Below are 22,924 nucleotides of genomic sequence, written 5' to 3' on the forward strand. Positions count from 1 at the left end.
CTAGCACTCATCTATCAAAGGAAAGGCCATGGAGCGATAAACGATAAACGCAAGTTGTTTTATTTTAAATTGGCATGTTCCCACTAGGCAAATTGATGATCGGAAATCCAATTTGCACAATTTCATATTCAATGGAAACACAGGTGATGACAACAAGAGTATGCATAAATCCCACGAAAGGAAATCTTGAATCATCACCAAAGTTTACCCAAAAAAAACAAAAAAAAACTTTTGGTTAGGCTGCAGCTCTGCTTTTGTTAGGAAGGAGTACACTGCAAACATTGTGTTGGTCTTTAATAGTAATAAACACCTTATTAAACGATTTGCTATATTTAATAACATTAGTGCACATGTATGCATAAATGAAACTAAATAGATAAAAGGTGTTTTTTTTTTTAATGTAAAAGCTTCCAACACACCTCTCCTCAGCAAGCACAGAACTGTTGAAAATCAGTGGCGAAAATGAGAAAAGCAATCCTGCATGTGGTTAAAACGATGTTTGGATAATAAATGTAGTCGGCACGCTTCATTTGTGTTTTGACATCGGCTGCACCTGTCAGATTCGTGTCGTCGTCTGCTCTCAGGGAAAGGTGAAGGAATTCATCTACGCTGTGTCACCGCTGCATGCTTCCTCTTCAGTCAACCTTTCAGGATTCATCATGGTGGTGATTTGTAAGGAGGTGGAAGAAGTCTCGTGATGCGAGGTTCATGATTTGATGGCTAAAGTGTTGAGGCTACTTTATACGCCGTCATCGCACCACTTATTTAGCAGAAGGAGAGGACGCGGCAAGTGGGTCATCAAGGCTTTGATGGCGGATCATTTAAGGAATAAATTATGGATCTCACTTTCCTTGTGAGTGACAAAATTAGCAAAAAAAATGCCCTGAGGAGAATCTCAATCATAAATGGGACGGGAAAAAAATAACAGACTCAATTATTAAAACATGCAGGATTCTAAATATATAAAACCCAACAAGTTTTTTTAAAATTATTTTGCATATTTAACTTTTTTAATAAAAAAAGGAAAATTATTTTGCTGTTGTAAAGCTAATCCTTTACTGAGCCTTGTTGCTGTGGCTTTAAAGACAATGAAAATCAATTTTTTTTGTGTGTTTTTAACATGTTCTTGTGGTCTTTTTCTCATGATGGAGGACATATTTATGGAAAATTAAGCTTAAAATTGCATTTTTGTTAGTAATTCTTTATTTGAATTGTTGTGACTTGAATAGAAAAAAAGCAGTCAGAAAGAGCTAGCTGTGATAAAGACAGTTGACAACTCCCTGGTCTGCTCTATTCTGATGCATCCACATGCAGATGGCCACATCCAGGTACCGATACGTCTGGCTAAAAGCTGTACGGCTGGATAGCTCTGTTATTTCTCGCCATTTTTGCACCGTTGATGTTAGGTTGGGGTTGTGAGGAGCTGTAAGCCAGTGGGAGTGTTGTGTGAAAAGAAGGATTATAGGAAGCGAGGGAAGGTTTACTCTGTGCCAACAATCCTGCCCATAAGTTAAGCTACTGGCCGCGGCGTTCAAGTGGCCACTTTCAATGAAAAGTCTGTGTAAACGCCCGTAAACCTGTGTTTTGGAGTTTTGTGTTCAAAACCCCTCACATCCATGCATCGTAGCGCAAATTTTTAAATTCGTTCTCAGGCTCCACATTCAGATTGGGTGTTCATTCAGCTGATCTTTGACCAATTAGGGACTCAGATATGGTAGCGACATGTAAAGAGAGTCCTTTTCAAAGATCTGAAAGTGCCAACCTTTGTAAACATGATCATGACAGAGAAAATAATAATAATGGTTTTCGCCGGGGCAGAATTATATGACACCAAGTCGTTCATACATCGAAATAGAGCTTTGAAAGAAAAAACCTGGAGCAAGATTTTCAAATAGTAATAATCATTCATAATTATTTTATCCCACAATGGGGAAATTCTGCTCCGCATTTTGACCCAGCCCCTGGGAGGAGCGGTAAGCTGCAGACTAGTCGCACTCGGGGGGGGGGGGCAGCTGGCTGGGGAGAGCGGGGATCCATCTGCCAACCCTTCGGCCGTTGGACGACCTGCTCTACCGCCTGAGCTAAACTGCCGCCCGCTGCCGACCTCTTTAACATTTCACACAAAGCCTTTGCCGACTGTGGCGGACATGCACTGATAAAAAGAGGAAAAAAGAACACGAAGCCCCTACTTGCCGCTGCCTGCTCATTCATTCGATGTGACCATGGGCTGAAGGCCCATTCAGGAAAAGCACAACACATGCCTGGTGTGAACGTAGCATCAGAGGGGAACTTCTAATGAATTCCTGCTGCTCTGCAGAAACTATGCCCCAGAAAACGACACCAGTTTATTGGTTTTGGCTAAAAAAATGGCACAATAATGATTAAAAGACGACTGAAAATGCTTTTACAATAGATCGAAAGATGAACGGGGAGGGACTCTAAAATTACGTTTTATTTGTAAGAAGACTCTACCACATTTTCATTAAAAAACAAAAAATAAAAAAAGTATTTGCTAGACTGTAAATCCCAGATTGCATTAATTATTCTCAACAGTCAGCAGGTGCTCCAGTCTGCACCTTTGCCCCTCCCACATCTCAATGCAATTACTGCACAGTTGCAACTTACTCACACACTAATTTATGCAACTGCTTTCGTTCTGAGCCACAAATGAAGAGGAGAGCAGTTTTTTTACCGTGAGCACTTTTGCAGGTTCACTCAATCATGAAGCCTTTTTTTTACAAAAATATTAAAGAAACAAACAAACTCGCTTATATTTAGTGCATAGTGCTGCATTTGTGTCATGTTTGTGTGTGTTAGTGGCTTTTAATGAAGAGAACCTAATGAGTCCAAATGCTACGTTCAGGCAGGCCTTAAATCCGCAGGCTGGCTCATCCATTCCAGTAGCGCTGTACTTCGTAAAAGGCGCCTTTAAGGGACTGTGTTAACTGTACACTTTCTGTCCTCAAAATCCCTCTTGTTTCTATTAGCAACCACCAGAAGAGGAGTTATCGCATTACCTGGGGAGTCAGTGTGCTCATTAGAGAGACAAAAGGCAAAGGAAGCAGAGAAAGAGTTTGGTCGGATGGGAGGAAGGAGGGGCAAAGATGACATTAAAAAGTAGAGGGGAGGGGTAGGAACATAAAAAGAGATGGAGAGTTGTAGTGAATGCTTCAAAATCTGCAGAACAGAAGAAATCGGACTGGATGAATAGGCGGTTCTGCGGCTTTTTTAACATTTTTTTTGCTTTTATGATGAACCCTAATATGGTGCAGGCAATGAGATTAGAAATATTCTCAACATCTCAACTCAACATGAGTTTGCCAAATTCATCAAACGATACGGTCAAACAACTGCCGCCCCTCAATTTTTTTTATTAAAATTGTTGGCTTCTTATGAATGCAGATGATAGCTGTCAGTCAGGCGGGGATGATGTCATTACGTAATCAGGCGGATCGCCAGCTGGCAACAACTCTGATTGCACGATGTGTAAATGTCTCCGGAACCCGCTACCCGGCAACTGTGGGATTTATAAAAAGCGGGCCATTCTGCACCACTCGTCATTCACAACTCAGATTTTTAAGCATAAGAATCTTTACAAATATAACCATTTTTTGACAACATGCCTCTCAAGAAAGCACCATGTTCGGTCTTCTTTTATTCTTCTCAGCATCAACCGCATTTCGTCAATTGATCGCACACAAAACTCAACGCCATGATGAGTTTTGAGTAGCAGCAAGGTTTTCTCCCCACGTGGACCCACGGTGGCCAGGATCGCAAGATTGACGTGTGGTCATCGCAGAGTGGCCACGCTGCTACCGTACGATTTCTAACAATCGGATGATGGCAATGGGACAGCAGCACGGGAGCAGAGGGATGGCGGTCTGAAACCGGACCGATCATCAGACAATTTTGGGGATCGTGGAGCCCTTCCTTCAGTCAATTATGGTGCTGCCACCCGCCTGCCGCTGGACCGACATCCAGATGTATAAAAACATCCCGATGTATAAAAAAATTGTCCGGCCGCCCTTTAATTGACCTTTTCTTAAAACCTCTGCAGCTGCTGCACAGGGTGCAAAACTGCAAATGCCGCCTACGGATTACAAATGCCGCCGCCCAGCTACCTGCTGAATTTGCTAAAAAACTTGCATTTAGGCTGCCATCTGGCGGCATTTTGCCATATGTGACCATAGTCCGAATCAGAATAAATAACCCACTGAGGCTACAACCAGCAGAGATAACCCAAATCGATATGGCACAAATCACATCAGCTTACAGGAGTGACGGACAAATATTTCCAATTTGATCATTCTAATTGTACACGTGTCCTCCATCTTCATCATGAACCTTAGAGGAATCAATGCCGAGCAGTCAGTAATCTTTTTTTTTCTTGCCACTGTTGATGAGATGTGCGATCAATCATCTCCAAAAACCAATAACACACGAAAGCAAGCATATAAAAAAATGAAGTCCCTCTCTAAAATTAGAAGCACTGTGTTCCATTATATGAACGGCTCTAATTAAAGAAGCAGCCAGCTGAATGCAGATGGCAGCTGCAAATATGTGGAACATTCTCCACACAATTACACGTAAATGCTTTTGGACTTTATTTTAGCTCTTAAGCAGAGCATAACATTAGAATTAGCCAGAAATGGCAGAGAAATCAGGACTACACCCTGCTGGTGTCGGCTTTGCCAACTGTGAGGTTTTTGATCATTTACAATCCCGAATTCAGCTCCTCTTCTCCTGAGGTGTCAAAAAAATAATAATACAAGCACACAATGCAGCTCTGCAAGACTCTATTAATGCAAACTGAGTCCCAATTCCCCTGTCAGAGAGTTGCAGAAAAATAAACATTTCAGAGAGGAAAGAATTGTATCCTAAGTGTGTGCACCACTGTGGAAAGAATATTCCCAAAATGAGGAAGGTTTCTTTTAGCTGCTTCTCTTTGTTCCTTCTTTATTTCGGATCCTCATTGTGATGCTGCTGTCAGTTGTGCAGAGGTTGGGCTTACCTGCAGGATCTGGCAGCGGTCCGAGGTGCAGTCGATGTTCTCGCAGGGCTGGTACATGCCCAACGTCACGCAGTTTAGCAGGATCACCATGATGCTAATCCTCTCGAACCACGTGCTGACAAAAGTTGGGTTAAGGAGGACTCAACTTTAATGTGGACAAGTCAACATTTTGCTTTAGGAAAACAATAAAATAGGTTAAAAAAAAGCCAACAAATGACTTACCCCATTTGCAGATTTTCTTTAAATATGCACAAAAATCTGTCAATGGGGTAAAAACTAGGTCTTGCAAAAACTTTCTTGATAAGATTATTTTTTTGCAAGACAAGAAAAAATAAAACAATTTTTTATTAAACAAAGGGTCTTTTTGCTTTTTTAAGATTCAATTTTTGCTGTGCTTCTGGAAAAATCTTTCCTCCAACTTTCCAGCAACAGCTCCTTTCTTTGAAATAGGTTTCTAATTCCCCTTCAGTCACTTCTTTTTGGTCCTTTTTCATTTAAATCTCTTCTCTTACAACGTTGCAGCAATTTCCCCAAACTCCCAGCATTTTCCATGTTCCGTCCCCAAGAGATTTAGTCTTTCATTGCCAGGAAATGATGGACAATTTCTCTCTCGCAGAGCAAACAAAACACAAACACGCAAAGGCGTGGAAGACTTCGATGAAAAATCAGGCTGCACTCATGGCCACGTTGGAGCTTGAGCAGAACATACATATCACAGCATGAGAGGTTCTGCGTCGGGAAAGCAGTTGACAATTCAGGCATGAACCTGCAGTGAGAGGAGCCAGACAGAAACAGAGAGAATGGATGCTGGAAAAAAAATAAAATAAAAATAACTGTCAGGGTTATTTATGACTCTTATTGGCTGTAAACAAAGAGGGCACAAAGACATGTCAGTGACCATTTTGAAAAGCTACAATGATGTAGGGACACTTTTTCTTCTTTTTCAGCAAAACACAGCTTGTCAGACTTCAACACACCCCTAAGGGCCAATTTACTGAAGTTAGCAGCATAAATAGCGTTTGCATCATCAGGTGGAAGTGAGTCGGTACTGATGTGAGTACAGTTTCGCTGTCAGACTGACCCTTCCCCTCCCCAGGCTGTGCAGGCGCCTGACTCACGTCCAGCTGACTCCAGAGCACTAGCTTATGCACGGTCATGTCACTCCCTAATCATGTCGGGCGGGTGCTAACTGGATCTGACATCAAGGATGCTTTGAGGTGGAAGAAAAGGAGGCATGCTGTTATTGAAGTTCAGCATTTAATTTGATTGTTCTTTTAAAGCTGTTAGACTCAAACAGTTATCCACCCAGAAAGCCTCCACGCATGACTGAAGATGCTGCGTCTGAGTCCTTTACTTCCCTTTAGCATCACGACTGCTTTCCCTCCTCCGCCCTTGCTGTCTACTTTTCTAAGGTTGCTGACAGGACCTCTACTTTTTTATTTCCTGGCTTTATTCCTGTCTGATTCCTTCCCTTCTTGTCTTGTCCATGCCACCACGCATTTCTTAGCCTGTCTTTCTGCCTCAACTGAGATTTCGTCAAACACTCTTTTCCACTTTCCTTTTTTTCCCAGCCCTATCAAGCCAGTCTGTATTTTTTTGAAAGAAACAACAATGCAAAAACTAAATTCATCATCTGTAAAGATACAATCCAACGAAAATGGTGTTTTGGGTATTTTTAATATGCTTTTTTGGCATTTCTGTGATGACAGAGAACATATATAAAGAAAATTAAGCTCAAAATGGAATTTCTTCATATTTATTCATTCAAATCGTTATCCAAATCAAGAGTAGACGACAAAAGTGCAGTTTGAAAAGATCGTGTTTGTGGGCGAGCCACAAGCTTCCTGCTCCAGTCTGATAACTTCGTTTTCCCCTTCGAGCTGGCATCTGGCTCAAAATCACACGCTTGGATAGCTCCAATATTGCACCCTATTTTTGTTGCAGCAGTTATGTTAGTTAGGGATTGTGAGGGGCTGTAAGCTAGCGGGAGAGATCGTAAACAGATGGGTGATGGGAAGTGGGGTCGGGCTTGCTCCACACCAACAACTCAAAGGTAAATTTCTAATGAAATCCCACTGCTCTGACTTTTTTTTTTATGAAAACAACATAACCATAATTAAAACAATTTGAAAAAAGATCAAAGAAAGATTTGAGTGGGAATTTTAAAGCTGATGGTTGCAATTCAAGCATGGAAACCTGCATATTTCTTTTTGAAACTTGTTTTGCATTCAAGGACATTTAGTTTTTTTGACCAATTTTAACTAGAAAAAGAAAAGTTTTTGGTCAGTGCTTTAACCTTTGATTGACTCCTTCCCTTCTGATCATGCATGCAAACACACCCATACACTGCAGATAAATCAATAAATAGTTCAAAAAAATGGCGTATTCATTCACAGATGGCTGAAAGAGCAACATATCTTTTACTGCCAGTTTTACATGGAAATATTAGAGTTTTTGGGAAGATTTATAACCTACTGAAAAACCTAATAAAGGTTTTTAAAGCTCAAGGTCAGGGATGAAAAGCACTCAATTTCATTTTTTTCATTCAACTTTCCTTCAATTAACTTGGCTTTTTCTTATTTGCATATTTATTTCGTGAACAATCAAGGCCGGAACAAATGTCGGGACCGGCTCTGACAGATCATGGCTGCCGCCTCGCCTCGAAAAACACAGAAAAAAAGCAAAACAAAGACAAACATTTCCCTGTGGAGATCCTTCACTGCTCATCATCACTTCAAGTTTGGTGCCGTTTCACGTTCCACCATCCATTTTAGAAGAACATAAAACCTCACCTGAGCACTGGTGTTAGCTCACCTTTGCACTAATAGCTTGCATGACTGAATGACTGAAATATTTCACACTAGTTGGTTTTAAGGCATAAGTATGCGTGTGAACACTATCTGTTTTGTGTACATGTCGACAGGTGGACATTTTTGCAGCTAGCAGGTGTGTTTATAACATTTGAGTGTGTGTGTGGACAGGCCCCGCCCTTTTTGTACTGCATTTGAACCTTACCATAATGATTAACAACCAGTAAACTTGTTGCTGTATGCTGCTTCATGGTCTTATCCCCCTTCCCCTCCTATTATCACCCCCTACCCCCCCCTCTCTCTAGCGTCCCTCTCTCTTCTTCCCCTCTTTCCTTTTCCGTCCGGTCCAACACCAAAGATTTTCAGACATGATTGAAATTAATAAAGTTTGGCCTCAATTACAAAAGGGGTTTATTCAGACATACCTTTGGTTTGTCAGAAGATTAATAACCCCTCTTGTTAAAGCAAAATATGTCCAACACAAGAGGCCCTCAGCTCTCATCTGTCTGCCCAGCTGTTGGACAGGACAAGTTAAAAACAAAAAAACAAAAAAAGTTTGGTGCCGCCGCAGTTGCAGGAAAGGGATCAGACTCAGTTGTGGTGTTTACACACTTTATCATGCCGCGTGTGCAGTTTTTGCCAAAAATGTCAACAGTACATCTTTTTATTCTTATCTTGATCCAATTCTCGGGAAAGAAAAATACTCTGTCGATGGCAAGAAACAAATCAGATGTGAGCAAGATGTTCCATACATCCCGTATATATGTACATACTATTTTTTATGTCCCTTTTTATCTAATAAATGATTCATGAAAGACTGAACCATGAACATTTTTACTGAGCCATGACCTTTAAATGTAATGCTTTTTTTTCCCACTGGCAAACATTTGCCCCTCCTTTTGCTCCTCCTCTACTGCCCGCCATAACCTTGCCCAGCTTCTGGGATCAGAGAAGACGGAGCAGATCCTCTGTGATCTGAGAACCAAAAAAAGCAATGTGATGTTTACAAATTACAAGTATACCTTTGTTCACCGGTGTGGACAAAGGTAGAGCACAAATGTCCAGGATGTGACGCGTTTCAGATTTGATTTTGTGGGACGCTGGGGACACTGAGCTGCAAATCTGCAAGGACTTTCATTCATCTTTGATAATCCCATAGGTGATCAGGACTTCGTTTTTTTTAAGTTGTAGATGTTTCACCTCTTATCCAAAAGGCTATTTCAATTCTCTGCTTGTCTATTAATTCTCAAAAACGAGAAATAAGAGATGACCCTATTTGTAATCTTTTTCAACAACTGTATGTCATTTGCAAGTTACACATTCACGTTTAAATTTAGAGTTTGACGTCTCTTTTGGTGCATTTCCAGAAAACAAACTTTTTCAGCAAAAAAAACCCAAAAGATCAAAAATGTAAAGAAATGTGTTTTTAACCTGTTAGAAGCGATCATTGTAACAGCAAAATATCAGAAATGTGTTCAGTGAGGATGGCGCAATTGGGTGGGGGTCTGGCTTGGATTGGCGGGTGGTCTTTTTGCCTGCGCTGAGGGGGCTGGCAGGGGTCCCGCCCTGTGGGGGGGCTGCCTGCGCAGATGGGCTGCCTATAGGGCTGGGATCACTTTTTCCCTGGCTCTGGGGCAGGGTAACCCTCTTGGGGCCTGCGGTTTGCTCTGGGCGACACCTACCATGGCCACAGGATCTGGGGGAGGCAGGTAGGCAGGCTGGTTGGCCCTGTCCAGGGGGCCGCTGTCTGAGGGAGGGGGTGGGTCCACTATCCGTACGAGACCTTGGAGGTCTGGCGGGTTAGGGTCTCCACTGAGGCAATCGGTGGTTACCCTAACTGGTCGGCTGCCTCGGTACCGTCGGTGCCTGATCAGAGCTCTCACAGTGGTGACACTTTGGGGCGAGGGCCTGGGAGCTAGGGGCCTGGGGGGTGGGTGTTTCACCAATTGGGGGTCAGTCTAACAGCTGTCCCTGACTTACCCTCTTCCTAATATAATCATTATTAGGGTGGTGGGGGGGTGCACCTCGGGGGGAGGAACTACTTGGCAGTGGTCCCCCTCTCATGGTTGTGATGGATTTAATTGTCATTTCTTTTAATTCCTCCTTAGACATTTAGGGCCCCTTGGTGAGAGGGTGCTTGGCCATCACTGTGAGCAAGGAGATGTGGTATTTGATCACTTCTCCGCATTTCTGAGTATTCCTCTAAAACCCTGCTATCTGAGCACCAGCCGCTCCTAACCTATGAAAACGAGCGGGTTCTCGCATTGTGACATAGAGAACAGCCCCTTCCAGGAACATCTGCGCTGTCAGCACCGCCCCCAGACACACAAGCACCCACTTTCTCCACAGAGATAGCAATGATCGGTGCAAAACATTTTCATTTTATATGAACAACATGTACACCCATCTTTGGAAAATGTTGATGCTTGTTATTGTGGGCAGGACACGCTGCAGAGGTCGGCTTTAGGTTGATGTCATGAAATGGGTGGCACCCACACAGAGTGAAAGGTGGAAATGAGTCTTCTTACTTTCGAGGAAAAAAAATCTGCTGCGAAAATAACTCAAATTACATAAAAAAATAATTCTTCAGTGTGCCAAAGGTTATATTTTATCATATATTGGATATAGTTTACACTAAAAGGCTTAAGAAAAGCATGATATAGGCCCTTTAAATTACATTTTTAACCTTTTACTGTAACTTAATGAATTTATTTACTAAATATAATTTTGGAGAGTGTTAGAAAAAAAAATCACATCAATGTGAAAAAGCTTTACCTAAGTAAGTTTCATTTAAAAATAAATAAAAAAAATTAAAATTTGTCACTTGAAACTCAATAATAAAATCCAAAGTTCAAAATACTTTCAAATTCATTTTTTCAACAAAGTTTCAGGGCCACCCAAAAGTGAGGCCTAGATGAAAAGACAACTTTGGTGTTTTTTCTTCTTTATTTATTAGGTTTTTCTAATATATTTCTGACTTTTTCCTGGGAAAATTATGTCGTTTTTCTTGTAAATGTAGGTGTTAAGACGTAACTTTACACTAATTAAAGTCATAAATGTACAACTTTTAAAACACGTATGTTTACAACTTCTATTCACATAAATTTACAACTTTATAATCGTAATTTAAAAATCTTTTTCTTTTTGCTTTGTCACAGGTTACAAAAAACTACAAAACTGCATTTTGTGGCACAGGGATGAGGAGGAACCAATCAGAGAACGACCTAAAAAGTTGCTTCAAAAACCAAAATTCCTCGTTTGAGACATAATTGTGTGTGAATTAGTCTGTGAAAAGAGGAGAGGGTGTGTTTTACAGTAAGTGCTGGAATGCATCAAAGAAGAAAAAAGAGATAGCTGGAAAAAACACTGTAGTGCACGGGTGGGCAATTATTTTACCACATAAGTTCTAAAATAGTATTGAAGGAAAATTATAATTATTGAAAATTATGTTCTAAAACAGAATATTCTAGAGTTTAAAAACTTTTGTTCCCATTTTAGATCAATTTTTTATTGTGAAGCCCTTTGGTACCTTCAAGGAGTTGTAAAGTGCTGTATGAATAAAGTTTCATTCATTCATGATCCTTTTAATAAAATAAATAACATTATTTATGAAATAAAACAATGATAAATTAACACTATGATTTTCAAAGACAAATATTCAGGAAAAATATACTGATACATTTAAAAAACACACACTAAAAAAACAATAAATAGTCGATCCTCTCCCGTCATAATCCTAATAAAGACTTTGAGGGCTGCAGCTCCTCACGTCTGACAGTTTGAGCAGCTGCGCTGTGTCCTGCACGTCTGTTTCTCATCCAGTAATAATGAAAAAGCAAATTTCTATGTCTTCTGCTGCAGCTACGCATATTTCTGCATTACCTTTTCATCAGTACAGAGTTCCCTCGTTTATTGCAGGAGTTACGTTCTAAAAATGTGAAATCCTCGTAGTCTGATTACAGACGTTTATGGCAGTAAAAGTCATCACTGCCTATATACACTTTTCTCAGACAGACGTGAACATTTTCTCCCTTTTCTCTCTTGTTTAAATTCTCAAACCTTCCTAGAATTTAGGTCCAGAATCTTAGAATGAAAACAAAGATCTGATACTTCACAGATTTCTGATATGAAGAGCTCTGTGTTTCTGTATAGGAGACACGGCACGTAGGAGATTGATTGACAAGTTCTCCAGCCAATCAGGACACAGAACAGGGTGCACTGTTTATAAAAGCAGCATAATCGCTCTAAAAGAATGAGCTAAACCAGGAAAGATGAACTGCGACGTAGAAAGGGAAAACTGTCTTCTGTTCTGTTCAACAGAGATTTTTAGAGGGTTTCAGGTTGGAGCACAGACTGCAGAAGGAAAGAAATGTCACGTCTTGATCCTGTGGCCAGATTAAAAAACAAAACAAAACATGGGTCTGTGATATTGTTCATTGGGCCGGACCAAAAATGGAGGCGGGCCGGATCCAGCCCGCGGGCCGTAGTTTGCCCACCCCTGCTGTACTGGGTTGGTGAGGATGGTTGGTTGTCACTTCAGAGTCTGTACAGTGGATGAAGCTGTCAGTAACATCATCCTGTCATCTTTATTTTCCAGTCTCTTTCAGTTATAAAACTCTGAGTTTTTAAAATAAAACTGTTGGATTTAAGAGAACTGCAAATTCCATCATTCGATGACCTCAAATTTAAAGGAAAGAGAAAATAATCTGTATTTTTTACATTTTTTTTATTTCTGCTTTTATTTTTAAATATGTTGTTTCTTCGACAATCTTTTCCTTTCCTAATGCATCTGCACTAAATAGGTCACCCTTCAGGTCTGTCTGTGTGTTGTCCACGTAAACACACAGAACACATTAGCTTATATGTCCTGTGGTATCTGCAATACATTCAGCTTGACTGGTAGCAGCAACGTAGTGGAGCAGAGCTCCAGCTGGGCTGAGCTGATATGAGGGAAGAGACATGGTGATACTGAGACACATTACACAGTTTTTGGGCAGCAAAATGCACACAAACACATGAGGTGGAACACTGACATTGTCCTCTGTCTGCACATTTTAGTACTTTGCATCTGTAGAGGCTTATCAGCTAAAAGAGAAAGACTGCAGATGGTTAGGTAGTGCATTGTTTTATCATATATTTTCTTTATCAGATATTGTGTTGGACTGTAAAACAACTATTTTATTTAACAATAATATACTTATTTTATAGCACAAGGGAACAGTGGATTCGGGAGAACTGTATCATTAAAAAAAATTATATACCATCACCAGTACATGTGGTTTAAGGTAATTTTAAGTTACATTTATAACTTATAAATCTATAAGACTTTTTTTAAAGCCATGCATAACAAAAACTCATCGTATTACCCATTTTATTCACTTTTTCCATATGATCAAAACTTCTTATCTTTGCATTCTGAGGTGTGATGCTTTGGGGTGTTTTGTTTTTTCCTTCTTTTTTTTCCGCGCATTGGTGCATAACGAATGGTTCTGCATCTGTTTATTTCCATTATTTAAACAAAATAATTGTGGTGAAAAAATTACATTTTCAACCAAATAGTGTTATGGAAACGTTTTAAGCAGTACAATTTTAAAAGTCTTAGTTATCAAAATTCAATACTTTTGAAGATATTATTTTCAAATTCATAAATTTAATGCTTTTGAGACTTTTTAAGACCCGGCAGAAACCTCGATTACACAGGAAGATGTGGAAAAAAACAACCCAAAAACCAAAAAACTGTCAATTTTTAAATCCTAGGAGATTACACATTCAGACATCTACGTAATTTTAAAGCCACCCCTTCACAAAGAGAAGCAGAGGCCAATATTCAATTCTTCCCCTGAGCTGTCACTCTAATGAACTCCTGACTCCAGACCATTCAAGAACACGGAACAAAACCACAGGAACTGTCACACCAGAACTACTGCTACATTTTTACTTTTACTGTTGCATTTTTTATCTAGTTGAGTTTGAATATTCCTATATCTACTTCATAGTACTTTCTTATTTATCCTCTCCTGTCTTACTCATTTAAACTTTTTCATATCTTTCTAGTTTGCACGAGAGCACAAGACACCAAAGCCAAATTCCTTGTACATGCACTGTACTTGGCCAATAAAGCTGATTCTGACATATATTCGGTTTTAAGAGCTGCATAAAGTGATGTGGAAAAATAGCCCAGAAAAAAACAACAACAAACAGGTGAAAAGTTCAAAAAGAATAAAAAAAAAAAAAATCCTTTTGGAAGGACCCTGCAGGATCTTACTTTCAAGTGAAAATGTGAAATTTTACTTTGAGAGCTTTTTCGGACCAGATATGCCAAGAATACTGCTGAGCCTGTCCTCATTCCTCCTATTCCTATTCCTCCTATCAGGATAACCATAAAAGGCCTTATCACTGCGAATACATATTTAATGAGTAAAATTAAGATTTTTTAACGCTAAAAAATCTTGTATAAATAGTCGATCAAATTTCAATACTTAAAAAATGTCACTATGTCACATTGTTTGACGGGTCTGAAGATTTTTCCAAAGAAATGTGAAAACATCACACAACCACACATACATTTAGACACACACATGCAAAAAAAAAGCCTTGACACATACAGTTTATGCTGTCTGGGGGCTGGAGGCAGCCCATCTGCTCTGGCTGTTGTGGTTACAAGCCAAAGGCCTGTTTTGAGAGGTGCCCCAGGTCCCTGTCCGCCATGTCAGCCTGAGTAGTTGGCACTGTGAGTCTGTCTGTGTCTTTCTGATTTACATAATCTACATGTTGGACAGATTTTTGTCTTTTATGTGGCCTTTTCTGTAAGTCTTCTGCAATCCTTCCTTACAATTGTTTTAAAAATATTCATTTAATTAATTTTTTTTTAGTTGAACTCAAGTGTGGATTAACCCCTTGATGCCTATTGATGCTACTAAGCATCAAACCACGTCTGTTCCATTTCAGTTTAGGTTAGCATCTACACTGTACTATTTCTTTTTTTTTTTGTGGGAAATAAATGCAGCTGTCATGGGGTTATCAATATCAAGGGGTTAAATACAATGAAAATGGTCTTTTTGGTATTTTTAACACGTTACTGTTCATTTTCTCATGATGTTGGCATATACATATATATATATATATATATATATATATATATATATATATATATATATATATATATATATATATATATATATATATATATAAAGAAAATTAAGCTTAAAATGCATTTATGAGTACTTCTTTGTTTTGAATCAGGAGCAGATAAAAAAAAATGCTGTTTGTGATGTAGGTGCTTTAATCGATAAAGGCAGCAAACAAACAGATTCATCTACTTTTTCATCTTCCTTGTCTGAGCTGGTATTTGGCTCCAAACTGTATGGCTAAAGCACTGGTAATACTAGATTACCACACTAGTTTACAGGGAGAGTGATTTCGGCAGATGGATGACGGGAAGTGGAGGCAGGCTTACTCCACACCAACAGTCCCGCAATTCAGAGGTGAATTTCTTTTTATTTTTTAGCTTGCCCTGTCCAACAGCTAAGCAAACAGATGAGAGCTGAAAGCCTTTTGAGTTGGACATATTTTACTTTAACAACAGGGGTTATGAATCTTATGATACACCAGATGTAAATTCAAATAAACCCCTTTTGTAGTTTCAGCTAAACTTTATTCATGTTAATTATATTTGTAAATATTTTTTGTTGGACCGGACGGAAAAGAAAAGGAGGAGAGAAGAGAGAGGGATGACAGATAAGGGGGGGTGATTATAGTAGCAAGGGTAAGATCATGAAGCGTGAATTCATAATGAACTACTACCGCTCTGCAGAAACTATGTCCTAGAAAACTACACTTTCTTTTTTTTTTAAATTTGGCTAAAAAGCCATAATCATTTCTAAAACACCTCTGGGAACGTACAGAGTGATTTTTATGCCAATATTCCAAGAGCAACAATCACAATTTTGTGTGCTCAAAAATAGTTTTTGCACTTGAAACCGAAAAATGCAATTGAAACTGAGAAAATATGTTCAGACAAAACAATTTTCACTCGAGAGAAAATCTCTCTCTTCTGCGCTGGAAACAGAGCAGGGCGCCATGTTAAAAATGTGCCACATAATTATTCCAATTATGTCATAGACTGGATCCGGTTTTTGAACGATTGAAAACGTTTCCGACCAAGCAGCATCAACCTTCATGTCAATGTCTGTGATTGTCTGGCTTTCGTAGCAGATTTGGATTTTTTCTCGAGTAAGAATTGTTTTGTTTGCACGTATTTTTCAGTTTCACGCTCAAAACAGTGGGTGGAAAAAAATGGCACCAAATATCATTCCATACCAACGCTTTTAAAATTGATCAAAATTTGATTGGGTTGGGACATCTCGTCGAGCGTCACCTGCAATTTAGTCCAACGACAGACAGTGTTTGAATCAAAGTGCTGCAACAATGACAAGGCATGTATGCACCGATATTAAGGCCCAATGACCTGACGTCAAGTTGGGATAATCCAAGCCCTAATGGAGGTTACCAGGGGATTCGGTACCAGCACCACATAAGCTTTGACATGGATGTAAATGGATCTTTTTCACAGCGTCGGTGTGTATTCTCGCTCTACCTCCACTTCGGCCCACATGGGCCTAACATTATTAAATGCTACTGAAAACGCTTGTGGGAATTTCCTCCGTTATCAGAGGCAACTGTGCAGATCTCTGTAAAGTGATATGCAACACCTGTAGCACCCTCAATTTCCCTTTGAGCAGACCTATAGGAGTCTTCAATTATTCATACCCCAGCTTATAACATTTACTTTATTTCATTTGTTCCAGTGTTATTGCTTTTCCTAATTCCCCACGAGACAGCACGTTTTACAGGAACATACCTGCACTGATAACCAACTTTCACTTCTTATCTATAACTCATATCCACATGACTTAACTGTAGGAAGTGCTGAGATGGGGTTATGGGAACATTGCAATCCTTGCATTATCTGAAAATATACATTAGATGGGATGCTGCGTTCAATTTGTGACAAAAATGTGGGAAAAAATGTCCCCTTAAATCCATTATCTTCATTTTTCTTGCATTAGAAAACTTAGGTGTAGCACTCTTCAGTTGATGAGGTGATTTGAAATAAAGCAAATGTTTTTTTTTATGTCTATTTTACAGAAATGTGACCCTACTCCACAATAAATCTGATAGTTTGCTCATAATCAGTTATTTGATTGCCTATCTTCTATGTCATTATCCTAATTAGTTCTTGCTACTGATTTAAATGACCTTTTTATATATAATGACTCAGAAATAATGCTGTGCCATCAGATCATGACCTTGGCTTTGAATTGTGCACTCAAAGCACAATGTGATTCTGTGTCATTGACCGACTGAGACGGGCTAAGACGTGCTGAGACGACCAAGATAACCACATTTTAGGCTACTGTATATAGTATCATATATACCATAGTCAATTTTTTACTATATTTGAAAGATCCTAACCTGCATTGTTATAGATTTTAAGAACGTGCACACACAGGCATGTGCATATTGATCCAAGTTACATTTCCTTAGGCAAGCCTATTGACATGTGACGTTCTTGAATGCTTAGCCCATGGTTTTCACACTGGACAAGCAGGGAGGGGCCTTTTCTCATTGTTCTTTTGCTTTTGCAGTGTATATATGGCAAATCTTGCTATTTGATGTCATATAATTCTGTCCAGGCACAAATTGCATTTATTAATTCCTCCTCCATGATCAGTTTTCAAATGGTTTGCACTTCCATAAATTAGAAAGGAAGCCATCCATATGTCGCTACCAAGTCCCTGATTGGTCAAACTTCAACCTGGTTTAGCTTTCCGTGTGTTTTTGTTTGGCCGAAAATCCAGAAATTTGTGTAGCAACACATGAAAACATGGGAGTTTTGAACATGGAAGCCCCAAAAAAACAGCATACATGTGCTTACATGCTTTTCAATGAAGGTGGCCGCTCCTGAGGGGTGTGAGGGATGAAAACGGGTCTTACTTGAATATATGTGGAAAAAGTCTTGGTCTTCACAAGACATTTTCACAGATGTATTACGAATGAATTACGGTAAAATCACAGAAGCATGTATAAATCACGCAAAGAACACAATAGTTATTATAATTAATGATTATTATGCTTTTCATATGCAATTTATTAGTGATTTGTGCGTCAATTATGTAATGGTTTGAAAGGGATTTGTGTGGCTTATAAAAAAATTATACATCGATAATACATGCGCGAAAAGTCCATCAGACGGTCATGGACAGCCACCAATTTGCATATGCATATTGCAAAATTCATGCACAATTTACGCAATGATTGCATATACACTACATTAAATAACTCCAACTGCGTAATTCATGACCAACCACAAATTTGGAACAGCTCAAAACCAAATTCACGTAAAGACCTGTCGGCCAATGCCCTCGACGGACATCTGCGCACATCGAAGAACGCAAGAAACACACATGAATTATATATGTCACACAAGTAACACTAAAGACAGAAAACATGGATAATGTGCAAAACTGTGACTTTAGAGAAGCTACATGGCTCAATTTTCTTGAGCCTTAAAGATGTTGGCCGGGGAGCCTTTATTCGACCGTCACGTATAGGAAGGAGGGTTTTGAGAAGAACAGAATCAACATGTTCACCTGTCATCATTAAAGGTTAAGAGTGAGTACCTGAACAGGTGCTTGCATTGATTTTGTTATATTAAACATATATTTCTGGTGGTTTTAGCACTTCATTAAAAGGTTAAATCCTTTGTTTAACATAATGGTTTCAGAAAAATCACGCTAAAGAAGAAGCACACAGTTACACTCATTACTAGGTTTCCTCTAATGTACGATAGACATGAGCTGAACAAGTAAAGTGTGAAACTCTATGCCCTGTTGCCTTGCTTCACATTTCTTGAGGGAACATTAAGAACGGAGGCAACAGGAGGAGAAACAAGAACACAACATTGCAGTTATGGAGACAGACGTGATACAAGGACAGCAGCAGAAACGCGGTGTCAGTTTGAACACTAGCTGACCGAGGTTCCTCACAAACTGTACCGACAGATACCTCCTCCAGCAGCTGGGGCCTTCAAAACTGTGTCACGCACAGTAACAACAGCTGTCACAGAGGCCACTGGAGGTTTTTCTTTTTAAGAAAAAACCTTCAAAAAATTGGACTCTACTGGATGGGATGGCGGTTGTCACCATAGCGGTTCGGGTCAAACATTTTTTCTTTTTCTGTGTGATGTCTGAAAGGAGACTCCGGTTTGCAGGAACTGCATGCAAGAATGTGTGAATCTGTGCAACAGCATGCGTCCTGTCATGCTGTCTTTTTATTAGGAGCAAACGCAGGGACAAGCGGCGGTGCCACAGTCAGACGTCACTTTGATTCCCTTTGAATGAGACTGATTGTAGAGGCGCTCACAGGAACACAAGCACACTTGTGCGTGTGCAGCTAGTCAGGCCTACAACAGGGCTCTGTCAAAACACCTTACAGTAGAAAACATTACAAATTTAAGATCTAATCTACCGACAGCTTGTTTGGGTTTACAAACTTAAAAAAAAATCACACCAGTCTGTGTCACCAGACAAATCTAAATCCATACAAGCACTTGCAATGATAGATTTACTCCTTCAAAAAATCCTAAATCTGAATTTTTCTCCCCAATTTTCAGATTTTTTTGTTAAGTGACTGGATAAATTATGTTTGGAAAAAACATGATTCCTGTTGTCACTTTTTCTAAAAAGATTTGTAATAATCATTCATTTAAACACTTTTTATTTTTGTAAAATGTTATTCCTGTTATTGGATAAAAGAAAAGTGCAGAGGCTTTATTTGAATTTGAGATAAGAGCTTTTACACATAACACAGTGATACAATGTAATTATCATGTTGTTTAAGACGAAATGTTTTCTGGGACATAGATTCTGCAGAGCGGCAGGCGTTCGTTAAAAACTTGTCTTTGAGTTGTCCCTGTTTACACTCTCTCCTGCTATTTTACACCCCCTCACATTCCTAACCATTGACAGTAAATAAGAACTGGACTGACAAGCCCCTCCCCCCAAAAAGGAAGTACCCACTGGTCCCAAAAAAACTAAACTCCTATTGACTTCTAATGAGAAATAAACAGCTATTACTCAGTTAATATGTCCATCTGAATAACCTATTTTTTTCCATGATATTTTTGCAGTAGTGTAAGTGATTCATGTTGTTGTCTTTGTTTTTTCTTTTTAATTTGTCCAACAGCTGAGCACACAGACAAGAGCTGAAGGCGTCTTGTGTTGGACATATTTTACTGTTACAACAGGGGGTTCTAGATCTTCTAACACACAAGGTATACATTTCTATAAATCCCTTTGGAATCCAGGCAAACATTGTTCATATCAATTACATTTGTATCCTTCTTTTTGTTGGACCGGACAGAAAAGAGGACGCTATTCAAGTTAGAAACTGACCATTCAGATGCCTCAAGAAAAGAAGGTGGACTCGCGTCGAACGTTTAAAGCGTTTGATTGACAGATTCTTCCCATCCCACTTTCAGTGGAAGGGGTGTGGCCTTCTAACGCGTGCAGTCCTAAATGCAGAGACCGGTTGCCGTACACATGTAGACGGACCAATCACGGCTAACTGAGAACGTCTGGATCCAAAATGGCGACAGACATATCACAGAAAAATGGTTTTGACTTAATTTGGTTGAAACTGGAAGCAAGGCATTTTCTACGGGTGACATCACACGTGATGCATCCAGTTCTATTATACAGTCAATGCCCCCAACCCAACCTAACATTACTAGTGCAACAAAACCCCAGTCAGATTCCAGCTCGGATGAGAAAAATAAAAGACGTACAAGGATCTAGTCTCTTACAAGAGGATGCATCGGAATGAAGTGGAACAGCCTGCCCCGCCTATTTTCTATGATCTTCTTATTTATTTATTTAGACAATTTAAATCACAAATGGGAGGATATAGCCTATTGAGATGAAACATCCTGTTTTCGAGAGAGTCCTCTCAAAGGATATTTTTAAACGTCATTTTTTCATCTGCTCCTGATTCACAAGGATTTGAGTAAAAAAATACTTAGAAATTGATTTTTACTTTTAATTTTCTTTCTATATGTCTTACATCATAAGAAAATGAACATGTTAAAAAACTATTTTTCATTTTTAAAAGGAAAGTCAAACTGACGTGGCAAATTTCAGCCAACAAAATATCAACATTTAAATTATTAAGACACTTTAAAAAAAAAGGCGTATAATCATTTAGAACAGGATTTACTTCCCAGTGCAAATAAATATATTTGTCACCCTTTTAAACAACATCTCTGTTGTTAAACCAGTCAGTTTCATTTTACTCAAGTCAACTTTCAGAGATACCCTTCTTAATGGTTGTTTTGGTGAAAAGAACAATCTCACATTCAGCCATTACCATCCTGGTGTCTAATGAGTTTCCCCATCCTGCTTTCCCACACCCTCCGGAGTGGAACGGCAGGGTTAAAAACAGGAATTTGAATAGAGAACATTACTCTTTGCAGCACTTTCTGTTCAAACGATTCAGGCGTGGAGCAGCTGCCTTTTTAGGTCACATTTGACACCTTCAATCAGTTTACTTCAGATCTTCTGAACGACTTTTATCTCCTAATGATAAGGATTCACAAGACAGTACAGTGAGCTGAATTTCCATGGAAACATGCATCCTTGTAATGCCCATTCATTAGATTGTATAAGGCATGATAGAGTTTTATATGCAATACAATTATTCAAACCAATTCGCTTTGAAATTTTAAATCCTATGAACTTCTATTGGCCAATTCTGGCAATACCCAAATCAAACTACATCTATGAACATTCCACTTTACATGCTATATAAAGCATTTGTCGCCCACAGAAATATTTTATTTTATTGATCAACCAACTTCCTGCACTTTAAAACAATAAAGCTTATAAATTAAGATTTTTATGAAATTAAAGACATTTTTCTGTAATCAAAATGCGTGATACATGGACTTATAGATTCAATTTAGCTCAGAAAGTAATTTAAAAAATAAATAAATAAACTAAGGGAAATATAAATGCATCATCACACTATGTTAGATAAACCCAAGAACTGCCTTGCTTGATTCATGCAGCTGCTGTGTTTTTAAAGTTTTGGCTTGATTCAAACTTTTTATAGAACTTGAAGTGTTTACTTTAAGCAAATAAAAACTGACAGTCTTGTAATATTTGTGTTTAGTTTTTACATAAATTTAAAATTGTAGTTAAAAAAGCACAAAGTAAAGGCCTTTAAAAATCTCTATTTGTATTTACGAGGTACAAAAACTTTTTCCATTTTCCAAAAGCACACTTCAGGGGCAGGAGGGGAGAATGTGACACATTTCACACTCTGATACTGAAGCAGTGACTTTAATCTAAAGCATCCAACTTCAACTGTAGCGGTTCTACACTAACTTACTCCCTTGGGCGAGACCCCTTCACACACACACACTCCTTGTGGCATAAATTAGTATTTTATGGAATGTATCAGAAATTTTTGGGCACAAATTAGCTTTTTTTGTGGTCAGAAATTAGTTTTTTGTAGGTGCAGATTAGTGAATTGTAGAAACAAATTAGTATTTTGTGGGTAGAAATTATCATTTTGTGGGCTTAAATTTGTAGGTCCAAATGAGAATTTTGTGACCACAAATTAGTAAACTATTTTGTAGGTACAATTTGGTATTTTGTGGGCATGCATCTGCATGTTATGGGCAGAAATTACAAATTATGGACACAAATTAGCATTTTGAAATCAGAAATTAGTATTCTGTGGGTACAAAACAGTTTTTTTTGTTTACATTTTTGGGTACAAATTGACATTTTGTGGGCACAATTAGTCATTTGTGGGCACAAAATAGCAAATTGTAGGTACACATTTGCAAGTCGTGGATACAAATTTGTCAATTGTGGGTAAAAAATTTGCATTTTGTGGAGACATTTTAGCATTTTAAGGATACAAATTAGTATTTTGTGGGCAAAAATTAGCAAAATTGTGGGCACTAATTAGCATTTTGTAGGCACTTTGTTTTATTTGGACAAAAATTAGCATTTTTTGGCAACAAGCTGGTATTTTA

The 22,924-nt window shown here is 38.8% G+C and overlaps 1 protein-coding gene across 1 annotated transcript in view; it reads right to left on the bottom strand.

The window, feature by feature from the left end:
- LOC101169039 (voltage-dependent T-type calcium channel subunit alpha-1I) overlaps positions 1-5,123 on the bottom strand; it is a 115,564-nt gene extending 110,441 nt beyond the window's left edge. Inside the window, exon 1 of the mRNA XM_023957619.1 lies at positions 5,012-5,123. Within this exon, the coding sequence (XP_023813387.1) occupies positions 5,012-5,101 (90 nt within the window). The 5' untranslated portion in view covers positions 5,102-5,123. The remainder of the gene's footprint in view (positions 1-5,011) is intronic.
- Positions 5,124-22,924: the final 17,801 nt, after the last annotated feature.

This window comes from Oryzias latipes, chromosome 8 (genome assembly GCF_002234675.1).
Source record: "Oryzias latipes chromosome 8, ASM223467v1".
Classification (NCBI taxonomy): domain Eukaryota; kingdom Metazoa; phylum Chordata; class Actinopteri; order Beloniformes; family Adrianichthyidae; genus Oryzias; species Oryzias latipes.